This window comes from Oculina patagonica, chromosome 1, assembly GCF_052425735.1.
Source record: "Oculina patagonica isolate OP01 chromosome 1, crgOcupat, whole genome shotgun sequence".
NCBI classification, from domain to species: domain Eukaryota; kingdom Metazoa; phylum Cnidaria; class Anthozoa; order Scleractinia; family Oculinidae; genus Oculina; species Oculina patagonica.
The window spans coordinates 47,040,656-47,063,605 of record NC_135758.1 but is presented as its reverse complement, the minus strand read 5'-3'; the positions used below and the strand labels follow the sequence as shown (position 1 = coordinate 47,063,605).

The 22,950-nt window shown below is 37.2% G+C and overlaps 1 protein-coding gene across 1 annotated transcript; it reads right to left on the bottom strand.

Moving 5' to 3' along the window:
- Window positions 1–272: 272 nt before the first annotated feature.
- LOC144634565 (serine/threonine-protein phosphatase 1 regulatory subunit 10-like) lies at window positions 273–22,897 on the bottom strand. The gene is made up of 29 exons (XM_078493568.1): window positions 22,829–22,897; window positions 22,535–22,755; window positions 19,987–20,045; window positions 18,894–18,997; window positions 18,280–18,390; window positions 17,184–17,277; window positions 17,003–17,044; window positions 16,575–16,623; window positions 15,904–15,975; window positions 15,037–15,105; window positions 14,259–14,304; window positions 13,576–13,718; window positions 12,780–12,877; window positions 12,309–12,359; window positions 11,639–11,754; window positions 11,252–11,307; window positions 10,619–10,653; window positions 10,176–10,206; window positions 9,636–9,791; window positions 9,012–9,076; window positions 8,516–8,569; window positions 8,227–8,301; window positions 7,672–7,721; window positions 7,246–7,327; window positions 5,897–6,002; window positions 4,648–4,718; window positions 3,467–3,665; window positions 2,375–2,652; window positions 273–1,647 (listed from the first exon to the last, which is right to left on the bottom strand). The coding sequence occupies exons 3-29, from the start codon at window positions 19,987–19,989 to the stop codon at window positions 1,396–1,398; spliced, it is 2,508 nt and encodes an 835-aa protein (XP_078349694.1). The 5' UTR covers window positions 19,990–20,045; window positions 22,535–22,755; window positions 22,829–22,897; the 3' UTR covers window positions 273–1,395.
- Window positions 22,898–22,950: the final 53 nt, after the last annotated feature.

The window sequence follows — 22,950 nt, the reverse complement described above, 5'->3', positions numbered from 1 at the left end:
GTGGAAAATAAAGGAATATGTAACAAGGGAGCGAATGTAACAATCAATAGGAAATACAATAGTTCATCTTGCATTATATTGAAGGCAACCTCCAACACACCTTACTAATCAAACGGAACCAACGGAAAACTAGTGCGATTCCCTAACCGTGTAGGTCAATATTGGAAGAATTAATTTATTTTTCCTTTAAATTAAGGAGAAAACGTCATTTCTACGCCAAGCGAAGGATTCTGACCATTAAGGTCTGAAATATGCTGTCGAAAACAGGCTGATTAAAATAAGAAATATTTATTCTTTAGTTCTGTGACAAAATATTTTCAAATATTAAAAATCATTTCTACCTAGTATTTTACATACGTTGTATTCCACACTTTATACAATTTGTACAAAGATAAATCGAATAAGGAACGCTTCGATACTACACGAAATAACTCTGTGACATGAAGTAGTGCCCAGTCTTGCTAGTTAAACTTTAGTTCTTTACATAAATTATCCCTAGTAGTTGTGGACAGTGTGTTAAGAGTGCTTAAGAGAATTTAGCTTCAGATATCAAGACTCGAACCAAAACAGAACCAAAACAGGGTACCAAGTCAACTACTTCGGACCGAAAATTGTCTGCGTTGTAAGGGAAGTTCGTTAGATTTGTAAGTCGTGTTTTTGACCAGTTGTTGTCTCAGAAATAGTCAGTTACCAAATTTTTGTTCGTTATATCGGAATAGCGCTGTATTCAAAGTGATGGAATTAATCTGGTATAATTAACCAGAAGAAACAAGACCTCAACAGGCGATACATGTTACTTCCATCTTCATAAGACTCTCTGTAGGTTATTTTTTCCAGGAAGGAAGATCCTCAGATATAACGAACAAACATTTGGTACGAAAGCATGTTAGTTTTTCAGGGGTTGTACTGAAATTCAAATCAGTGGACTACCACCGCATTGGAACTGAATCCTAGTTACGTTTCAGTTTGCAGAAAAGAATTAGTTTTAGTACCAGAAACGTTGGAATTGAATCTTAAACAAGGATCGAGTTAACATATGACCGTTTATATCAGACCTAGACGAGTCACAAGTTAAACTGTTAGAAAACTTCAGAACAGTTTAGCATCTTGTTATGGATATGGAAAGCTCCCCTTTCTTACTTTCCCTGAAATATCGATACGTCCCTTTGATTTATTGTTTTTTTCTTCTTAAAATATTTAATGCAAAATATAGTGGCTTGAAGTCAGCCAGCAGTAAATTGCAGGGAATGTACTCGAATGATTTGCCCAGATGATAATAATAGTATAATATGAATTATAAAACACGTCTGGCCAAAAAAAAATACAATATAAATTTCGAGAGCACGTATTCCTGGAATTTACTGCCACTATCTTCAAACGCTCTATAATTTATTCTCAGACTGGAGGTCCATTTATTCCCGGATGTAAAAAATGACACGTGCTTCCTCGTAAACAGCCTCGTTTTGAAACAAAGTGCCGACAAATTGGAGCTCCTCTGCCCCGGGCCCTTCCACGAGCTCGACCGCGCGGCATTCCTCGACCTCTACCGCGCATGTTCATATTATCTCCGAGTTCGCCTTCTTCATTGTCGTCCCCATACTCCCCTCCGTCGTCAAACTGATCTGAGTGGAAGTCGTCTCGTTGGGCCTGAGTGAAGAGCAAAGTTAATCAGAATTTGACTTTCACTTTATGCCTCTTACACCTACAAGTTTACGGATTTTGTTAGATAAAAAAACTGATTACAATTTGATAACTCGACGGCAATTTAACCTCAAAACTGAAATTTAAGTTCGGAATCATTTAATGAGAACATCTACACTTTCAAATCGTACTAGAGGAACTAGTGAAGAATATTAGTCTACATGACACGAGCGTGGGACAAAGAAAAAATCTGAGTCCCCGACGGGAATCGAACCCATGGCCTCCCAGAATACCGGTTGGGCGCTCGAACCCATGGCCTCCCAGAATACCGGTTGGGCGCTCTAACCGGTATTCTGGGAGGCCATGGGTTCGATTCCCGTCGGGGACTCAGATTTTTTCTTTGTCCCACGCTCGTGTCATGTAGAATAATATTCTTCACTATTTATCACCGAGCTTAAAATCCCCCATCTTTATTATTTACTAGAGGAACTATTTAGAGAAACAGCACCTCGTCTTATCTCATACAAAAGGGGAAACTTTGGGGTCACGCTTCGCATTATCGCGAGCCCACGAGTTTGATCCGTGTTTGGCCTGTCAAAACTTTATATAACATCCTCTTTGGTGTCACTTCCAGTAAATAAATTATATTATATGAACAATTTAAGCAAATTAGAGTAACGATAATAAAAGCAGTAGTTAACTGAAATACAAAGAAGCTTCAGTCATAGCTTACCATCTCTGGAAGAAGAGGCCGGGGACCAGTTGGCATGCCTCTTCCAACACCTGGCCCACCCTGCATTCGAAGTGGCATATGTCCCCTCATACGAGGTCCCATCATTGGGCCCTCAGGACCTGGGAACAGAGGTCCAATAGGGGGTCCTTGCCTAGGCCCTCCTGGGCCTTGAAAATGTGGAGGCATATCAGGTCTTAGATGAGGGCCCTGCACTCCTCTGGGGCCCATAGGACCAGGGGGCCTGAAAACATTTAGTGACCCCATTGGATCACCAGGCGCTATAACAAGAACAAAGAAAACAAATCATCATCACTTTAACGTGCATTTGCATTAAGCTACCAGTGCAAATATCACATATTAGTGTTTTACAGTGAGGTAAATAGAACAAGGCTGCCCGTGTAGTGGAATTATGTGAGTCATGAACATTGTCACGTGATAGAGCACATTGAACTTAGTCCAGCGAGCGAAGCTAGGTCTTGTTATTGAGTCTTGTCAATGCTTTCTCGTTTACAGTTTGCGTTATAAAGTTTGCTTTTAAACTTCATTCTCGTCTTTGTCACTTTTATTTCTCCCGTAAATACATCTACACCCAGGGGAGGGGAGAGGGGAGTCACCTATAAAAATGATGGCTTGCTCGGGAAGCGGGAAGGCTGCTATCAGTGTTAATGCCAGGTACCAAACACAAGATTGTGATAATTTGTAATAATGAGACATAACACCCTGTTTGTTGGCTGTTTACGCTTTTGGTGGTAGATTCACTCATAATGAGAAAAGAAATGGGATGCTGAAGGTTTGACTGGCCACATCGTGCATTGCCATCGCATTTGATGTGAACATTGCCACTGTAATAGGGGTGTAGGAAGGGATAATTGTACTGTTTGTGACAAATAAGGCCGAAATCAACAGTGATCTCCCACAAGGTGTGGCAAGCGCTTTGTTTTTTGCTGTGCTGCAATGCGCTCCAACTGTAAGGGACACCCATACTTCTTATGGCCAGCAAAGTTAAACCTGACTGGTTATATGCAATGACAAACCACTGAGTATCCTACCAACAATGTACAAAACACGTGTGTCTTAAGCACGTGCACTTACCAGCTCCAAGTAATCCTGCCCCTTGACCCATGCCAGGTCCCGGTCCAGGCCCTTGCATCCGTGGAGGGCCCATTTTATTTTGTTGTAGAGGTTCAAGGATTTGTTGCAGGGCAGTGGGTAGGGAGGAACTTCCAGGTTCGTTCTGTTGGGATTGAGAATTGGGTCCAATCAACGCTGGTCCACCCTGCTGAGACGGTTTCTGAAATAAAAGCAATGAATTAACAGTAACAAATATATATAAATAAACTCATGTATTTACACAAGATCAAAAAATGCAGCAAGCGTCAGTCCACAGTATCAATCAATCAATCTACAGGCTGTAATCAGGATACTTTAAAAACTCACTTATCTAATAAAACTCAGTTTTCTAATTAAAGGCGCATTTTAGTTTGAGTTTTTAGGTGTGTTGATTTAGTATTCCATGAACATGTATTCGATGTGAAGTTTTATTTCATGACTAAAACACTTGACACAAAGAAGCAAGAAATAATAATTTTTATTTTTTTACAACAACAACAACAACAACAACATGAAACAATGTAGGTCGAAAAGTGTGATCGTTTGGTTGAGAGTAGTTCTGAAAAGAACTGCTGTTGGTGACGGACATTTCGACAACTTGAGTCGAAGTCATCTTCATAGTCTGAAGATGACTTCTGTTAGGGCTCAAGTTGTCAACAGGTCAGTCACCAACAACAGAACTTCTTTTCACAGGGTTCGTACATTTTTTCAGGCCAAAAATTCAAGGACTTTTCAAGGACTTTCCAGGACCCTTCTTGAAAATTTCAAGGACTTTTTTTTTATGAAATTTACTTCAAACCAAGCAAAATGTTTGTGTCAAAACCTACCTTTTTGGTAAACAGGTAGTGTAGAACATGACCAGTTTTTTTTATAGTGACCTTTTAACTTGTAACTTATTTTACCCACTGGCTTTCATTTACTTCAACGCCTTTAAAGCAATGAATAGTGATATTTTTTCAATCTCGTTCAATAAAAAAATCAAGGACTTTCAAGGACCCAAAACCAATTTTAAGTACTTTCAAGGCCTTGAAATCAAACGCCTGAAATTCAAGGGTTTTCAAGACGCGTACAAACCCTGTTATCAGAACAACTCTCACTGGACGATCACACTATACAACCTGGGTTAAAACTATTAACTATAAAACAATGTTCTGGCTACTCACCATAAGTTTATCAAGCAGAGACTGGACAGTCATCGGTGAACTGTTAGTAGTCCCCTGGGGAGCTGACCCTACTAATCATCACAGAAAAGGACTAAATGTCAGTGGGTAAATCGTTTTCCATAACCCAGCAGGCACCATGTCTTTTCTTAATCCTGTACAATAAAACCTTTGGCAAGTCACCATCTACAATGTCAAGCTTAGGTGGTTGATTACATTGTATGTGAGGTGGCCGTACATGGATATTTGTTGCACATCTTGTCTTTTTTTATTGTGTAATGTTTTAAACTATTTTTTTACCCTGTTTATTCTGTTTCACCGAGTATTATTGTGAAGTCCCAAACTCTGAACAGCTCAAGAAAAAAAGAAAATTTGTCTTTCTGTATCTTGAAAGCATAATTCTTTCCGTATCTTGTGCATAATTCTTGTCTTATTTTTTGCTGTCATTTGTATCAATTTTGTTTCAATTTGTTGTCATTTTGTTTCAATTCCTTACAGGAAACAGAACTTGATCTTTCATTGATCCAAAATGCTGATCTGGGAAGAAACCGATTTGGCTTGTGCAATCTGTGGCCGACACTGACTGTAAAAAGAAAGTTATATGATTTCTAAACTACAAATGTTACATGTAGCCATACCAAGCCTTTAGTGGGTAGGCACAGCTACGCAGAAACCACTGCAGTTTGACAGGTTGTCATTTAAGGAAACACTGTTCACAAAAAAAAATTCAGGGGTCATGCTACTTTTTTGGAGATACTAGAAGAGCCTCAAAACTGAGCTTCATGCTGGGTTAGGTTTATGGCAGCAACGGCAGGGATCCATATTCCCGTCGTCCGGTCGTCCGCCTCATCGTTGCCCTGTCCTTCCGCGCGACTGTGACTGCATTGCTGGGCTCCCCCTTCCCCTCTTCCGTCTCCGCCTCCTGTGCGGTCCTCTCTCGCTCCCTCTCTTTTTTCTCCCCCTCGCTCCTGTGTCCGTCTTCCCCATGTCATTCGCCCATGGGAGCAGCCTCCCGCGTCGGGCCCGCTTTCATTGTGCCCCATCTCCTTCGCACATCGCGCCGCTTGGGGGCGTGATGTTGGTCGGCAGCCAGGTGACAGTGTCTCCCGGTCCTATTGATTCCGTCTGTTCACGTCCTGCGTCCTTTTCTCGTCAGTCGCCATTCTTCACTTTTCGGCAGTTCGGGCAGTGTATCTTCCGCGCGGGAAGATCCCTGCAAGGCCAAATTGATTTTTGTGATTGAGCAACAAACCTGTATTTGCTGACGACAGGAGGGTCATCAGTGCTGGCGGCAGCTGCACACCACTGTTGTTAGCTGGGACGGCTGCAGCCTTGGCCGGAACATGGGTGGTTCCTTTCTGCAGAAAGGAAGTTAACAAAAAACATTAAGACCTGATTCAAAGTAGGAAGGATGGCTAAGATATAACTTTGTACAGATAATTTATGGCAGGTTTGCTTTGTAAAGGGCCTTGATCAATTGTGAACATCATGTTTGTATGCTTAATACATTATATGACATAATTATGCATCTAAAATATCTCTACATTCAAATAAAAGAGAATTTTGATGAATAAAAAAAAAATATAAATATGTGTTTATAGTGGTCATGCACTTAGCTTCTTATCTCAATGAGATAGCTAGTTTACAGGCATGCCACTGAACCAGAGGAAACAATTTATAAATGAACATAACAAGGTTAAAAATCCCAACTGGCAGGAGGCAGACCAGTTGGCTATATACAAAGCGTGATTGAGGATTTGAGCTTGGGACAACCGAGAAACAAATCCAGCTAGTGGCAAGGGCAGGCCTCGAACCGGTGACCTCCGGATTACAACACCAGCGCCCTGAACCACTCGGCCACGCTTGCCTCCCATACTCGGCCACGCTTGCCTCCCATAAATATATCGCTAAAGTAAACAGAACTCTGCATTTAAATATATTATAATAATTTACCATTAACTGACCAACTATATCAATGAATGCAATGCTATTCTTTACATTCTTTAAATACCAGTAAGTAAAAAGAATATTAACCCTCGAAGGTACAAGCAAGCTCACACCTCCAACATCGTCACAGGGGGGGGGGGGTGGATGGAACCCCTCCCTGGCGTTTTTGTTACATTAAGGCTGGCAAACATTTTTTGCACTGAGAAGAAAGCCCTTAGCAAACTCTACAAGATGACATAATTTTAATTGGCTGTGATGTCATATGATGTCACGTGACCTCATTAGATCCGCCATCTTGGATTTCAACATTTTCTTAGAAAGTCAGAAAATAAGAGAAATTGATGCAGAATCAAGCCAGAATGCTTATGGAATGTAAAAATAAACAAATCTTGCACTTCTGTTTCAAAAAACTGGAAAAAATAAAGAAAAATGTTAAAAATTACGATTTTTGGTAAGACCTGCTTGTATCTGTGTTGCCATGGCAACGTCAAATATCATGGCCACATGGTAGACATATCAAAATTTCCGCAAAGGATGAATGAACAGCTACTAAAAGTTTCAGCATTGTAGAGTAAATATTCTTTTCAAAATTTGGAAAAAAATCTGTACGTCCGAGGGTTAAGTACTAAACTGTTGAGTGAACAGTATTTGTACCTCATCGTGCGGGATTATTCTGGGTTCGTCTGAATTTCCTTTCTGGTTCTCCGTTTCAGGTTCAGCCGGGCTGTCTGGGAGACTGGAACAGATATACAAAACAACTCAGATAAGAAACAATATAAATGATAAACAAACATCAAAAGGCAACTACTGAAACAACAACAAGAGAATTAATAAACTTTATGCAAGTGCCAGGAGTATCTAGCCAAGGGTATAAACACTTTACTTATATGGGATGTAATACAAGGGAAAAAAACAGTTAATAATTCAGACAACCTAAAGCAAAAAACTTCAAACAACCACAAACCAGACACACAAATTAAGGGTATTCAGTGTGACAAGTTCACTCTCTGGAGTTCTAAAACCAAAAATGCCATCTTCTGGATTATAACTTGAGTGGAACAATACATAACCAGAACTTACCTTTGCTTGTTTAAAAATAGGTATGCAAGTATGCTTTCTTCTCTAGTTTTCTGTCATAAACAAATCATATAACAATGAATAACTATTGACTGGTGCCTTTTGTTGCCTTTGGGATGGGGGAGTGGGGAATAAATATTATGGTTTGGCTTAAACAGTTGCTTACTGTTTGTTCAATAGGTCTTGGGCAAACTTTGAACTGCATACAAGCAGCTTCTGAGCAAACATCTAGGTGCCACAACTAAGTTTTCATTTTCACTTAAACCTGTAGCTCCTTACACTTGTGAGGCAGAGGGTGTCACTAGGAAGTTGTTACAGCTGTACAATACAGTGCTGTAACACAAAGTAAAAAAGGCCTGTGTGCCATGTGCCACCTTAGCTTGTTATATCTGCATGCACTGAAATGCAATGGCTGGTAAAAAAACATATTGAGAACCCTGTTAAGGGAAATGGTTTTACGCTCAACTGATGCAAACTATGGATCACCCATGACTATAAACAAATTCCCACATAAATAAACAACAACCTCAGTGTGCATTACTTCCGTAAGTGACATACCTGAATTTGCCTCTGTGTGCTTTTCGCTCCTCTCTCTGCCTGATTTTCTACTGTTAAGGGTTTAGGTCTGTACCACTAAAAAAACAAAGACCAACAATTTTAAAGAAATGTATGAAATTTAACTGGAATTTCCAGAGGGGTGGGGGGTTCTTTAAAAAATCCCTTCCATGGGGGAGGTGTGGATATTTTATGGATTCGAACTACCAGGTACCCATTGTATCTAGTTTTTCATTTTGATATCTCTTCTTTCACCATGTAACTCGTTATTATACTTGGTACACATATGTACCTTAAGTCTCTCTGCCATGATGTCTTCACTCAATCGTTTGGCTTGTTCCACAAGCTGAAACAAAAAAGTAAGAATTCTGTATGAATATAATAATGATGAACTAGATGAATGAGCAGAAAAAAGATGAGAATCCAAAATTGTACTTTTAAATGTAAATGGTATTTACAAAATACAGTAAGATAATGGTGTGAGCATTGACTAAAGCCTGGTAAAAACACAAAGGGAAAGTATGGGAGAATTCAAACTTAACAATCACGCTTGACCAAAAGCTTCCAGCAAGCTATAAAAACAAGAAGCAGCTAATTTCATTTTCATGTACTCATAAGCCAACAAAATACAGAACTTCAGTTGAAAGGAAAAATACTGCTAATTTTTGTAGCTGAAATACAATACTTTAGTCACTTGAAATGACTGGAAACAGCTAGCACACAAGTAGATCCCCCACCTCCAAACAAGGTAAGGAGGTTTTTTAAATCCACCTGTGGGATGAACATACCTGTCTTTCTCTGACCATCTCATTATGTGCTGCATCAAGAAAGTTCACAGGATGCCTCACTAGGGCTGAAAGCAAACACAATTCAATAAATAAGCACTTGAAAATTCTCAATTAAAACAGCTTGACACTTCTCTACTAGATAGGTGTTTGTACTATTTGTTTACTTTCAATTTGCCCTGTATTGAAAAATTCACCTTCACATTATCTATGAACAAATTTTCTAAGTCAAACAATTTTTAATCTTGAATTTGAGAAATATTACATTTAAGGACAGGGGTTTTGAGGATCATTCTCATCACCCATCCATGCGCAGCTCAAGGAAGCAAATGCTGTTATAATATTCAACCACTGGAATTTGAACTTCAGGTGTATCACTAAAACTCTCCCGGACTGTTCTTTCACGAGTATTTCACTGGCCTCACATAAACAAAATGCATTTGGCTTGCTTTGAAACAAATTAAGACATTTCTGCAATACTTAAGATTGTTCAAACCTGTTTAATGCTGTTTTAGAACTTGGGATTGTTACTTTTTGAACAAGGGCTACTCTGACAGGAGAAAATTACTGACCCCTGAAATGCTTTTTTTTGCCAATTATTTTCAATAAAACAAAGAATAAACTGACCTCTTTCATCTTCATCCATCTCAAAGAAATGAAAGATAGCAAGGTTTGCATCATCAGAAGGCCACTGGACCTTTTTGCCTTTCTTTGACTTCTTAGCTGGTTTCTCTTCTAATGAAGCATCGTCTCCTGTTGTTGTATCTGATGAAGTCTGTGATGCTGTAACATGAACAAAAATCATCAACACTCATAACTGATTTATAACAGTGGTAACAGTGCAACAGCCATTCCCTCTATCCGCCCTGCAGGTCACGGTAGTGTTTCATCCCATGCGCGGACTCACACGCGCATGTATTGGTGCAATGTTCACTTTAGAATATTGATTGGCAGTTTGCTCAAGCAACTTGCGAATTCCATTCAAATTTGCTAGAAACATTATTTGTCCAAAATTGTGTGGAAAAGAACATCCAGTTTGACTGTAAGAGTTTGTGATGTTTCTTTTATACATCCCCTTAGTCTTGAGATCTTCAAAGCTGAATGTCCCAATGTTTAGTTAAGGAGAAAATAGTTTCTGGTCAGTATTAAGATTGGGAATACACTAACCTGAGTTGGGAGAATTCTCTTTTTCAGATGGCTGCCAATAAAAAAATAAATTAATTTAGAAATAGAAACCAACAGATTCAAACAACATATCAGGGTTTTTAAGGAAGTCAGATTGCCCCAATTAGGAACGATTGGAATAAGAGCAACAAGTTCAAGCACTGAGCTTCTTTTCATACAACGTTAGCTTTGTCTATAATTTGAAACTGTTTGAAAAACCACACCTTTTAAAAATTAGCATTAACGTTTAACAAAATTAGCTGCCTACATGTAAGTTGTATATCATCACATACAATCCAAAACATAAAAAATAATTTTTTCTTTGTAATCAACATTGAAAGCTTCTCTATTTAATTAATTGCTCTTACTCCAAGGAACAGATAAGTAAGTACGTGTATAATATTTTAATAGTAAGTATTGTCTTGCGATGTAAGTCAGTTGTTTACCTCAGATCCTTTGCTGAAATCTCCAATATCTCCACCTAAACAATCAAGACAAAAACAACAATTTTTCACAACTCAGTCCCTTCTGTGAAATGAAGGCCTTCCACAGAGAACAAAGGTCCAAGACAACTTGATTGTAGGGCATGACATTGTTGTACAATGTTTCAATAATAGTGTTATTTACATGTATTAGCATTACTGTTTTTGTCTTAAGGCGCTCAAAGCTAAGAATAAACTAATGCAAATCATCCTTGATGGGATAAGGGAATATCTGACAAACTAGTTACTGAATCAAATAATCTTAGTGTCTACCTTTCTATCAAGTGCTGCTTTACATTAGGAATAAACAAAATAATTGATTGATCAACCATTGGATTAGGAGATGGAGCAACAACAAACCCCAGCATGTACAAACAAAGCCGTGTCTGATAGCCAGAAAGAAGCAATTTTTTGGTAGGCCAGTATTTCCTTAAGTAGCAAGTAACATTGTTGGACCTTTTACATGAAGTTGGTGAATGAAGGCCATCAGGCCAGCACACAAATAATGCACAAAGAGCAACCAGGAAAATCTATTTTCTTTACACAACAATACCCCATACCCTCTATAGAGGAAAAAATTCTGACAGGTTTACTTACTTGGAGCTGACGATGAGTTCTCTGGTGACCCATTTGGAGAGGAACCTGACTTGTTGCTACAATAAGTGAAGCCGAAAAAATTAATTAATGATGCAATCTCATTATAATATCTCATTATAATTTATGTGCATTATTTCACTGCACTGAGCTATATCCTTTAACTGTTATGACATATATAGCAGTATGGATAAATGTTACTTAAATAAGTTTCCATTTGTCAGCATCAAACTGTTTTTCATACATCTTCTTTACTTTTCCTTGGCTGAATGTGGTTCTTATTCTATGAATTACTTTATTTAATTTCATTCTTTCTCTTCCTATTTCATTTCCTTAATATGTAATGGACGACGTGGCTTTATATAATAGAGTGATCAGACCCCAAGTTACCTTGTACTGTCAGCATCTTTATCTTTGCTTTCCTTTTCCTTCTCTCGTCCATCCTCTTGGCCATGTGTCTGTGATTGGCTGTCTAATATGGCGTCAAGAATGCCTGTATATGATGGCTAAAGACATAAACCCAGCTTACAGTTAGTTTACAAGGAAACAGTTTGTATACCCAGTGCTCGACACTACTTTTTGGATCTCGCTCATCACTCCACAGCAGTCACGCCCCCCCCCCTTTAAAAAGCGGGCAATCTCTGCATTTTTTGGTCCCGGCCGGCTCCTCGGGTTCTGCGTGGTCACACTTCTCCCTGTGGTCCTCTGGTGACATTGCTCCGCGGCCCGGTGGTTCTGTGGTACGCTCCCCGCGGTCCGCCCCGTCCCTTCTCTCCCCGTCCCTTTTGGGTGTCTGGAGCGGGACATGGGCGGTCGTCCTTTCCGTTGCGTGTGGGTCGCAGCTCTCTGGTTTTCTCGCTTGTCTGTCCTGTGGGCGGGGTTCCCAGTGGGTTGTGTTGTTTTTTCCTCTTCTGTCTTGGGCTGTGGGAGTACTTTCTCGCGTGTCTTCCTGGGCTGTGTACTGCGTTAGTGTCGAGCACTGATACCTCAAATGACACTACCATTTAGCAAAAAGTTACAGGACTGAGGTAAAATGGCAGTGTCTTGATTGCCTGCCTACCTTGGTAGTCGCTGTAGAAGAGGTTGTCGTCGTAGTGTTAGTTGTCCCAGTCTGTAAAATACAAAGAAAATTATTCCAAAGATCATACATTGTACCCTTCAAAAATGGCATAAATGTTAGAAACCAGAAAAAGTTAGTGAATCCATAAATGTTGTGGTTTAATTTTATCATATTTGGTTTAACGTTTTTCAAACCAGTTGTAATTGTAAACCAAAGATAAAATTAATCCACAACACATACACAGCTCACATTATTAAAACAGATCATGAAACATGCCATAGCAGGGCTGTCATTAGTTTTTATGCAGCCGTAACATTGAATCACCCGTAGCATTTCGTTCTGATGCAAGTATAGTCACAATCAACATTTTCACCCGTAACATTGGGGCTCAGCGTACAGGTGTCGGGCGGCCTTAATACAGCCCTGCATAGCACAGATTTAAGACCACTAAATGTAACACAAACAAACTACCTTTGCAGCTGTAAACACACGTTTTCTCTTCCTAACAGGAGCAGCAGACGCGGCAGACGTTAATGCATCCATGAACCCAGCACTTTCCATGGCTACCGCTAATGACAATAACAAAACAAAAAATTTATAGCACACAACTTTGGACAAAATAGAAGGCTAGGGAACACTTCTGACATGGTACACTACATATCTACATGTATAGCCAAAGACCAGATACTAATAGCCAGTTCAAGTTGATGTCTAAGTGCTGATCTGTAGTTTAGAAGTTGTGGTCTTATATCATTCTGCTAAGGGCTTTATGAGACAACACTACCAAGCCATTGATGACACAATTTAACCACAGAATGATAATGATTGATTCATACCACTACAGAAGTAAAAACTTTATTTCTATGCTGCAGGAGCCACATGATAGTCTAGCTAATTACAGATGACCCAGCAAAGACGATATGTTCTTCCACCATTGATTTGAGTTCCCTGCAGGGCTGCAAATAACCGTTGGTCATCGGACATTGTCTGACCAAAATTTGCTCATGTCCGATGAAATCCCAAGTGTGGTCGGACATGATGTCTGGACAATTCTTTTATTGTAATTTATTTCACGGCAACAATGAATAAAATTTAACCTTTTGTTTTTGGTGATGTCCAACCACAATTTTGTTTTGTCCGACCAAGATGGTGTCTTAGTAGGACATATGTCCTTTCAAGTGAAAAAAAAATATTTGCAGCCCTGCCCTGAACTGCCACTTTGCAGCCTGGCATCCTACCAACAGAGCTAACAAGGCAAGCTACTTACGTTTAGGTTGTGGTGGGATCACTTTTGTCTTAGAGACATTCTTCTGTGCCAGGCTCTGTTTGACATCACTCTTAACTTCACTTAGTGTTTTAGATTTCTTCTCGGGTTTAGGTGACCTGTTCGAATCTGTGGAGCTGTTGTCCCTACAGAAATGAAAAAAGGATCAAAAAACTATAATTCCAATTTGTTAGCTTCTGAAACTGAGAGTATCCATATGAAATATATTGGAGACACACAGTCAATTTTAATTATTATAATAAGTCACTTTTCCAGCCCCCTTGATCTGGCTTTAAATTGTAAATTACATGTGAGCCAAGTTATATTCAAGAAAGACCTCATATATCGGCGATAGCCAAGGGCAACTCTTGCTTCTTGAGTACTCTCCAAACTTCCCAAGTGCAATATATGCATAACTCCATAGTGCATAGCCAAGAGCATGAACCAATTGCTTTAATTATAACGTTGCCAGTAGAATTTTACATTGACGGGGCAAAACCCACACCAAAAACTCGCGGGAGAAAAAAATTTTCTGGTGAAGTAATCTGCTAACACTATCAGTGTGCACTATTGGATTTTGTGCATGCTAATGTATACTGAATTTAATTGTGCGGCTTTTCTAGCTATGTTATAAATGTAGGTGGTGCAACTATTCTTGCATGTATGCTCAGACAATAAATTCTCACCTCATTCTCTTGGCAGGCTTCCCTTCAGTTAAAGGCAGTGATACAGCTGTTCACAAACAAATAAAAGCTATTAAATAACCTCTCAGGATTTTTTTTACAGTTTTCCATAAACAAATCACAACACACCAAGCATCTATTTTAATATATTAGCCTATTAATTTTTTTTTTTTATTTTTTTTTTTTTTTTTTTTTTTCGCCCCCCCGTTTTTTGCTTTATCGGCGGGGGGGGCCGTGGTGTGCCCGATTTAGTATAATTTGCAAATTTAAAATAGATTACTTTTATTTGACCATAAAAATTTATTGGTTAACCCGCCCAAAAAAAAGGGTTTTTTTTTTTTTTTTTCCCTCTTTTTTTTCCACCTTTTTTTATTAAAATTTTTTTTTTAATAAAAAAAATTATATTCTCCTTCCCCACAAATTTTTTTTTTAATAAAAAAAATAAAAACCCCCTGAAAAAAAAAAAAAAAACGTGCTCATAATTTCAAAACATCCTCGCTGCGCGCTCTACCGATTTTGAAATTACTCGCCCGATTACTCCCTGAATTGTTCTCCACTCAGTCCAATTACTATTACTAATTCTTTAGGTGTTAGTCAACCAAACAATGGACAATATGATATATCACCAACAATATCTAACAATAACAGTGTCATTTAGACTCAGTTACTAACAGTATTTACTTTGAATTGATAACAGAATGTAATAATATGAAACAAGACACTCGTTACTATGGCCGTATCAACTAAGGTAACATGTTCAGTTCTACAAACACACACTCACCCTGCTTAGATCCTTGTACAGTGTCCTCACCATCAGCTGACCCATTCTGCTTGGGCTTGTCTACTTTGTCTAAAATCAACAAACATGAAGTGAGTACAATACGGTATAATACAACCATAGCAGAAAATCCCACAAAAAAAAAAAAAACATATTTAAAAAAAAACCAAAACAAACTCTAACTTTATTATGTATAACAAATCCTCTGTTCAGTTTTGGTGGGTTTCCTATATACGAAAAATATATAAGAAAGAAAAAAAAAAAAAAAAAAAAAAAAAAATAAAAAAAAAATAAAAAAAAATAAAAAAAAAATCTAAAAATTTAAAAGAAAAAAAAAAAAATATACGTCCGTGAAAATCCACCATAAGTGTCAGAGCCACTCTAATTCTCTTATACCAACACTCTAAAGTTCCACCTCACTATGTGGCGCTAGCACATTACCACAAACACAAAGCACTTTTCTCTTCCATAACCAAGGGAAGTAAAGGATCACTAATATAAGGGACCAGATATTTTTTGAGTTGTGGACCTGAGAGTCACATATCTCTCCCAGGCTCTAAGATAGCAAGATGGCCTGAAAAGGCAAATGTAAAAATGAAACAGGCAAGGAGGGACGAGGGAAGCCAGCGTTGACACTCAACGACTCACATTCTTCCCACACCCATTATAATTATAACATTGTGTTACACAGAAGATATTTATACTACCCCTTCAATACAGTTTTTTTGCTTGGAGCCTCTCTCACTCCCGCTCCCCCAACAAACCCCCTCTGAAAATTATATCCCAGGGGTGTTTGTTGAACTCCTCCTGTTTCCTGGAATTTCAAAATGATGTTTAATGCCTGTTACACTGTATGGTACGTGTAAATACCTGCAACTCCAGTTTGATTCCTTACAATACTCATCCATTGCTTGACAATAGCTGAGGAAAGTTTTTTGACATCTGAAAAGAAAAGGGAAACATTTGAACAACCGATATATAAAAAGTTTTATGCTTCAACTTACCCACAAACTCTCAAATTGTTAAACAGAATGAAATGTGTGTTGTACTCCGTTCGTAAATGTAATGCAAACAACGAGATGGAGATGGCTATGTGAAATTGACACTGCCGGTTTATTAACTCTGAATAGCCATATGTTGTGAACTCAATTTTGTAACAAATGTGCCGTCTAAGGTGAGGGCAATAAACCAATAATAGCAATATAACAACATAATTACAAGAAAGAGGCAGGAATGGGGAGGAGGAGGGTTGGTAAGTTGTGTGTCAACGAAATAAAAACACGACATCCATTATACGACAACTCTAAATGCGACATTAGTTGGCGCCATCTGAATTAAAATTAATCATCCCTTCCTCCCCTCTCTCTGATTGGCTAGATCGCGCATAAAATTTTATTTGCGACAAATAAGGTATTAAAAGTATAACTGCCTGACCAAACTCCTATGCATAAAATCCAGTGAGAAGAGTAAATTTACTTTTGAGCTGCAACAAGTGTCAGTTTGCTAAACTTGTGAGAAACCGAAAATAACTTAAAGTTTACCTTGATTCTCCAATTTTGTGAGATGTTTGATGATTTTGCCTGTGTTACCCTAGAAAGGGAACAAATTAATACCTTGTTAGTAAATATGATTTATAAAAACTGGATGATGTTAAACACAATTATCAGTTAGATTGTTTGTTGAGGGCAGTAATTGTCATTTTGTCAAGATTGTTTTTATTTTTTTTTTCTCAACACTCGATCTTGTTTAGTGTACTCTAGGTTTGCTGGAAGCAGAAGGATGGAAGTAAGGAAAGAACCAACAGGAAAAAGCAGTTGTCAGAACAAGTCAAATTTGACATTATCTATAAAAGCATGACTGCAGTTGTAATATTTCACACAAACCGATTAATGGTTTCTTCTCCAACTGTACTATATAGCTAGTTAGTATCAATCGTAAAAGTAGAGACACTAAAAATTACAGAACTTACTTGTTTTAATGTGTCTATGTTTACAGGGAGATCTCTCAGGACCTAAATAATGGGGAAAGGACAATATTGTGTGTTAGATTTAACCAGTTTATATACATGTAAAATGTCATGCAGCATTTTACTGTTAGTAGTACTGACAATAAATTTCAAAGCAGGGATTGTTACCGGTAATTTTCCATACCTCAAGAAGCTCTACTAGGACTGGAAAATTTTCATTTTTCTTTGCTTCTACAAGCCATCTATTCAGTATACTCCAGCCCCCTATACTCATGAACCTGTTGAATAATAACAAGGAAATTACAGTTTGTTGAGAAAGTGTAATTCATCCATAAATTATGACAAACTTATCATTACTCAGATGAGTATCAAAAAAAAAAGGATAAATCTACATGACACATGAACACTGCTTTGAAAATCGACGTCACATCAACTCGTGCACGTAGTCCAAGCTGAAGCTGTCGCTACTTATCATGAGTATCAAATAAATCTACATGCACATGAACACTGCTTTGATCACGTCACATCACCATGCACTTATCCAAGCTAGCTGTGCTACATGTGTACAGGCCAAATGAATGTTACTGTGTTTGGATGCACTGCAAGACTGACTTCTGTGTTGCAGTTTGAATTCCCTCAAGTGAAGGTTTGAAAATTTAAACCTGTTTTATTTGATTTTTAATTAATTTTAAAATTTTGTTATCCTAATTAATCTAAAGGAAAAGATAACACAAATTTTAACTGATTCACAAATTTCAAACTAAAAAAATAAACTGTAGCATACATTTCTTGGCAAGTATTACATACAAATGTTGAAGGAGTGATGACCTCATGGTAAGATTAAGTGGTCAGCTGGGTTTGTGCCCAACAAGTGAAGCTAGACCATTTGGATTCTTGACTGAGTATTAATGGTTAATAAAACCCATGCAAATTTTATGTAATGCATAACTGACTGTCTGTAAAGAGATTGACCCAAATGATGGCTAGGAATGAGTCCTCACCTTGCATGCTGCTGTCATGATAAATGTTGGTTTAAATCTATCTTTGGATTAAAATTTTTCAACCCAGTTTGATTAACAGAATGCGATAATGAACTTGAAACAATAAAAAGTAAAAATCAAACTGGTTTGACAAATTTTACAAGCCAAAGACAAATTTAAACCACAACATAAATATCATTTTGAGTGATCTATTGGATGTGCGCCAATAATCTAAACCTAAACATGATTGATGTTCGAGGGGAAAGGGCAGGGGATGTTGATAAGACTAAGAATCCATACTTTTCTAATGTTTCACTTGATATTTCATTTTCCTTTGCAGCTGAGATTGTAGCTTTCAGAATATTCAGGTAAATACAACGACTCATCAGCTTCTCAGCATCTCGCATTAAACTACAAAAGTAGAAGAAAGACAAGATAAAAAATGTACATTAAATTAACATTATAAACAACCATACAAATACAAATGTATATAAATAGCATTTAAAATTTGTGATTTAGGCAAAATCTATAACTGCTTCATTTGAAGTTAAGCTGTTGGCCTAAAACTTTGCATAATCTTAATATCACTTAGTACCTACAATGCACAAAGATTGCAAAACATAACTTCTCTTGAAAATGTTGATGAAGCAATTTGTACAATGTACAATGTAACTTACAACAGTCAACTCTTGCCTTATACCCTCGCTATTATGGACAACCCGTTATTACGGACAGGAGTTGAAGTCCAGGCAATAATAATTACTGATCATAACTCTCGATACTACTGACTTACTGTATAACTGACACCAAATGGTGGTCATGAAGGAGTCTGTTATAGAGGGAGAGGACTGTACTTAGAGCTTTGGAAATGATCATAATTTTATATATATATTAACAATAGTTGACTGGGTTACCTTACTAAACGTACAACTTCTTGTGGTGTCTTGATATCTCCCAGAGAACCTAGCATGGGTCTGAGTGCATTAAGCAAAGTGCGAGGTTCTCCACCTGATGTGCTCTGCAACAAGAAAAAATGTTGTTTTCATGTTGTTAGAATAATGCTCACCTGAAACAGTTATGGAATCTTCAGTATTATATTGCTAAAATTTTGCATATACCGCATTTTCTCGATTAAACGCCAGGCCCCGAATAAACGCCGGGTCTCCAAGCTGTATTTGAAAATACCCCTTAAACAAATTAAAGGTTTAACATGCTTTTAAAATAATGTCTAAATATATTGCTGTAAAAAATAATGAATAAAAATCATTTCTGAGAAACATAGGGCTTGAACAAACTCCTGTCATCAAATAAATGCCGGCTCTATTGGGCTCAGTTTGAAATAAACGCCAGGGGCGTTTAAACGAGAAAATACGATACTAATGCAAACGGACATGTAAATCTTGTTTTTTTTTATTTTTTAATTTTTTTTGGGAACAAGGGAACATTGATCTCCCCTCCCCTCCCCTGGGTGGGGCTCATGATCAGTAATACCCCAATAAAACAGTTGAAGGTTAATCCCACTGCCTTAGTTTAAAAACAGTTGCATGTTGAAAATCAGACAGATCCACATGTGCAGGATGTCCCTGCTTTATTAGGAATTTTCTACACTTTTTCGGGTGAACTATAAATGACTGCATGTAGTCTTTTGATGATCTCTGATTGAAGAGGTTCCATGTACCCACCCCTAAAAAATCTCAATAACATATGTACCTCCCCTCTCTCTTCTCCCCCTCTCTCTTCCCTTTCTCTCCTTTTTTTTTTTTTTTTTTTCTTTTCTTTTGTCGTTTTTTCCCTTTCCCGCCCTTTTTCATCCTTTCTTTGCCCGGTTTTGATAAATTCAGAAATATTAAAAACAAAATTTAGCCCCAGTTTTCAAACCAACAGGAGACTCAAGAACAAGTCCTAATAGAGTCGCCACAGGGTTCTTTCAGCTCATTTTCTTTTCTTTGAGATGGAGCACTTTAATTATTAAATTTGTCACCATGCAACTGTTGACTATTTACTTACCATGTTTCTTTTCCAATTCTGATCTTTGGGGCTTAGCTATTTCATATCAGTCATATAACCTGAAAAAAAAAATTTAAATTAGCTGTTAACAGTTGTAACTAAGAAAAATTAAATTTCTCTAAAATTATTCCAAGAAATGAGGTGTGAATAATTATTTTACTACCAAATATAGAGCCTTTTTTTAGAAAATTCATGTTATAATAAATACTAACTAAAGACACTGAGGTTTGTCAAAGAGCCGTTTTCAACCGAGTAATGTACATGTAGAACCAAAACCAAAGAAATCACTCTGGCCAATCACAAAGGGCACAAAACAATACAGTGAACCAATCAAAACTCATAGCAAGTACATATAACTGGTGTGAAGTGCTGGAAAGCTTGTGCAAGCAAGCCACAATTGATTTTGGTTTTACTTCTGATTGGTTGAGAAATAGGGGCAAATTATCTAAACCAATAACCAAGCGTAGTAATGCAAAACCAAAGCAAATGCGAATTACCAGTACATTCAGCACTCAATTAAAAACCGCTCTACAATTGATATCTTTTGTTAACTTATTTACCACAGATTTATCTATTTCACTCATCTTCTAATACATATATCTGCTAGCTAATCGGATGTTGTGAACATCGTCTTAATGCCCAGTGTTTTAAGCATCAATACAGAATAAAAAATATCTGAGAGTTGACTCAATGATACAAAAGTCACACTTTGCCTAACAGATAATTTAACAGTCAAAACCCAAAATTTTCAAGACGGTTTAAAGAAGTTACAATATATCTATTTAGACATGTCATTCTTATTTTAAAAACAATTTTGCGTGCGATACCTTTATTTTTTTTTAATATTTTAAGATGCTTTGTTCCACAGCTGGACACAAATCATAACTTGAAAGAATCAAATGTTCATAAACAGGCATTTAATTGTTTTTCATCACACAGGTTAAAGTCCCGAAGAAAAAAAACTTACGAAAGTAGAAACATTTCTTTTGTTATTCTACATGATTTAATTTTATTGAAAAAACCCTTGCATACTTTTGTCTTGGGAACATATTAACAATATAACTAAATTCTACCAAAGTTGCCGAGTCTAGAAAACAAAACTTCCCCTAAATAATAATTTAATGATGTTAATATTTTGCAATAATTAAATAACAGAAATAATAAACTAATAATTTTATAATAAATGTAGTTGACTCCACTCAAAGTTTATCTGTTCCTAATAACACAGAATGTGAAACAAGCTTGCAATTTTGCTATTGGTAAACAAGTGGTACAAAATCTCCAAAAAATTTCAATGGATTGAATGACTATGCTCACACATTTTTAAGCTCTACAAACTTTGTTTGCAACATTTTTTTGCTTGGAAACCTTTTTTGAATTAATTTCTCTTAAACAGCCACATGACAGGTTTGCATCAAAATCAATGCTTATGAAGGTAAGAAATTGTGTATAATTATTTTTTACGATTTACATTCACAGGAGTTCTAAATGAAGTTTATCAAGAAAATTTGAGTTTATGGTATGTTTGAAGTTGAGAAATTAAATGTACAAATTTATCATTTTCAGTGCCATTCATTCCTCATCCAAAAGATTTGCAACCACCACCCAGGAAGTAAAACAGGAAGTTAGACAAGAAAGTAGACAAAGCTTTCTGATTTGTCCAAATTTACAGATCCCAAACAAAAATTAATATATTTATACTTCAAGGAAGGTTTTCTATTTTGACATATATTTTTCAAGAACAATTTTAAGAGTGAAATTCTTAACATGGTTGAAGCAAATATATTTCACTTCTATTCAATATAAATTTGGACCACAAAGTGAATGATTTCTGTGGTCGTTTTTAAACAATTTCATGAACAGCTAAATTTCCAATAAATCACCTCAGATCACTCATGAATATTAATAACCACATGTTTAGTATTTTTTCCTTCGCGTCCTCCTCGACTTATATTATATCACTTTTGTAATTCTTGTTTCCAAAGCGTTTATATATCAAAGATCTACAGTTAGTAAACTCATAAAGGAAGGAAAACTATCAAAACCCAACATTCCACAAAAGCCAATATGAAATTACACACCATCACACACGCTTTGATCGTGCAACTTTTCGTTTCATATACGCAAAACTAACACACACATTTCAGTAAGTCAGAGAATTTGAAAAGCCCCAAAAGAGTATTAAAAGATACGTATAAATGTTAAGACAAAACTTTCCTAAACCGGACCCAGGAGTTAATTTCCCACCAATATAACAAATTTAGGCTTCATTGCAGTATGGATCGTGTATGTACGTGCACCGAAGTCTTATCCTTCTTCAAAACCTTTAAGTCTTTGATCGTCTTTTTACATTTTTCCTTTCAGTGACAGTCTTTATTTCAGACTGCTTATTTCAGACCAACAAGGTTTTTCTAGATTACGTGAGAAAGAAAGAAGAAAGGACGCAATTCATCTTGAACCACCGCGCGAAGACCGCTTTATTTGCAGCAACGTGGATGGTGGTTTTATACGATAAGTGAAAGAGAAAGGCTCAATTCAACCAACTTACTCTTGGCTACTGCGTCACTTCGATAACCCTTTCCTCAAAGAACTTTCTTTCGTCAATAAATGCACGTTTTTAAGCGTGTACATGTATTTTGAAAAGATTTTGGGGCGACTTAATTTCACGTATAACACGCAAACTACTAAGAGCGGCCATTTCACATGGCCGCTCGCTCAACTTCAAACAGTCTGTTGATCGTTTCCTCTTCAAAATTGAATGACTTCACCCTGAAAATCATAGAAAAAGAACACTATTAGTCCAAGATTGTTACCACATCGAAATTTCCACTTCATATCGTACTTGTGAGGAAGAAAACAGCGCAAATTTCAGGCGGGAATTTTCCAAACAACATGGCTTACCAATTTTCACTTTGGAGTCATACCCCACCCCAAAAGGACGATGGACATATGAGAGCCTAACAA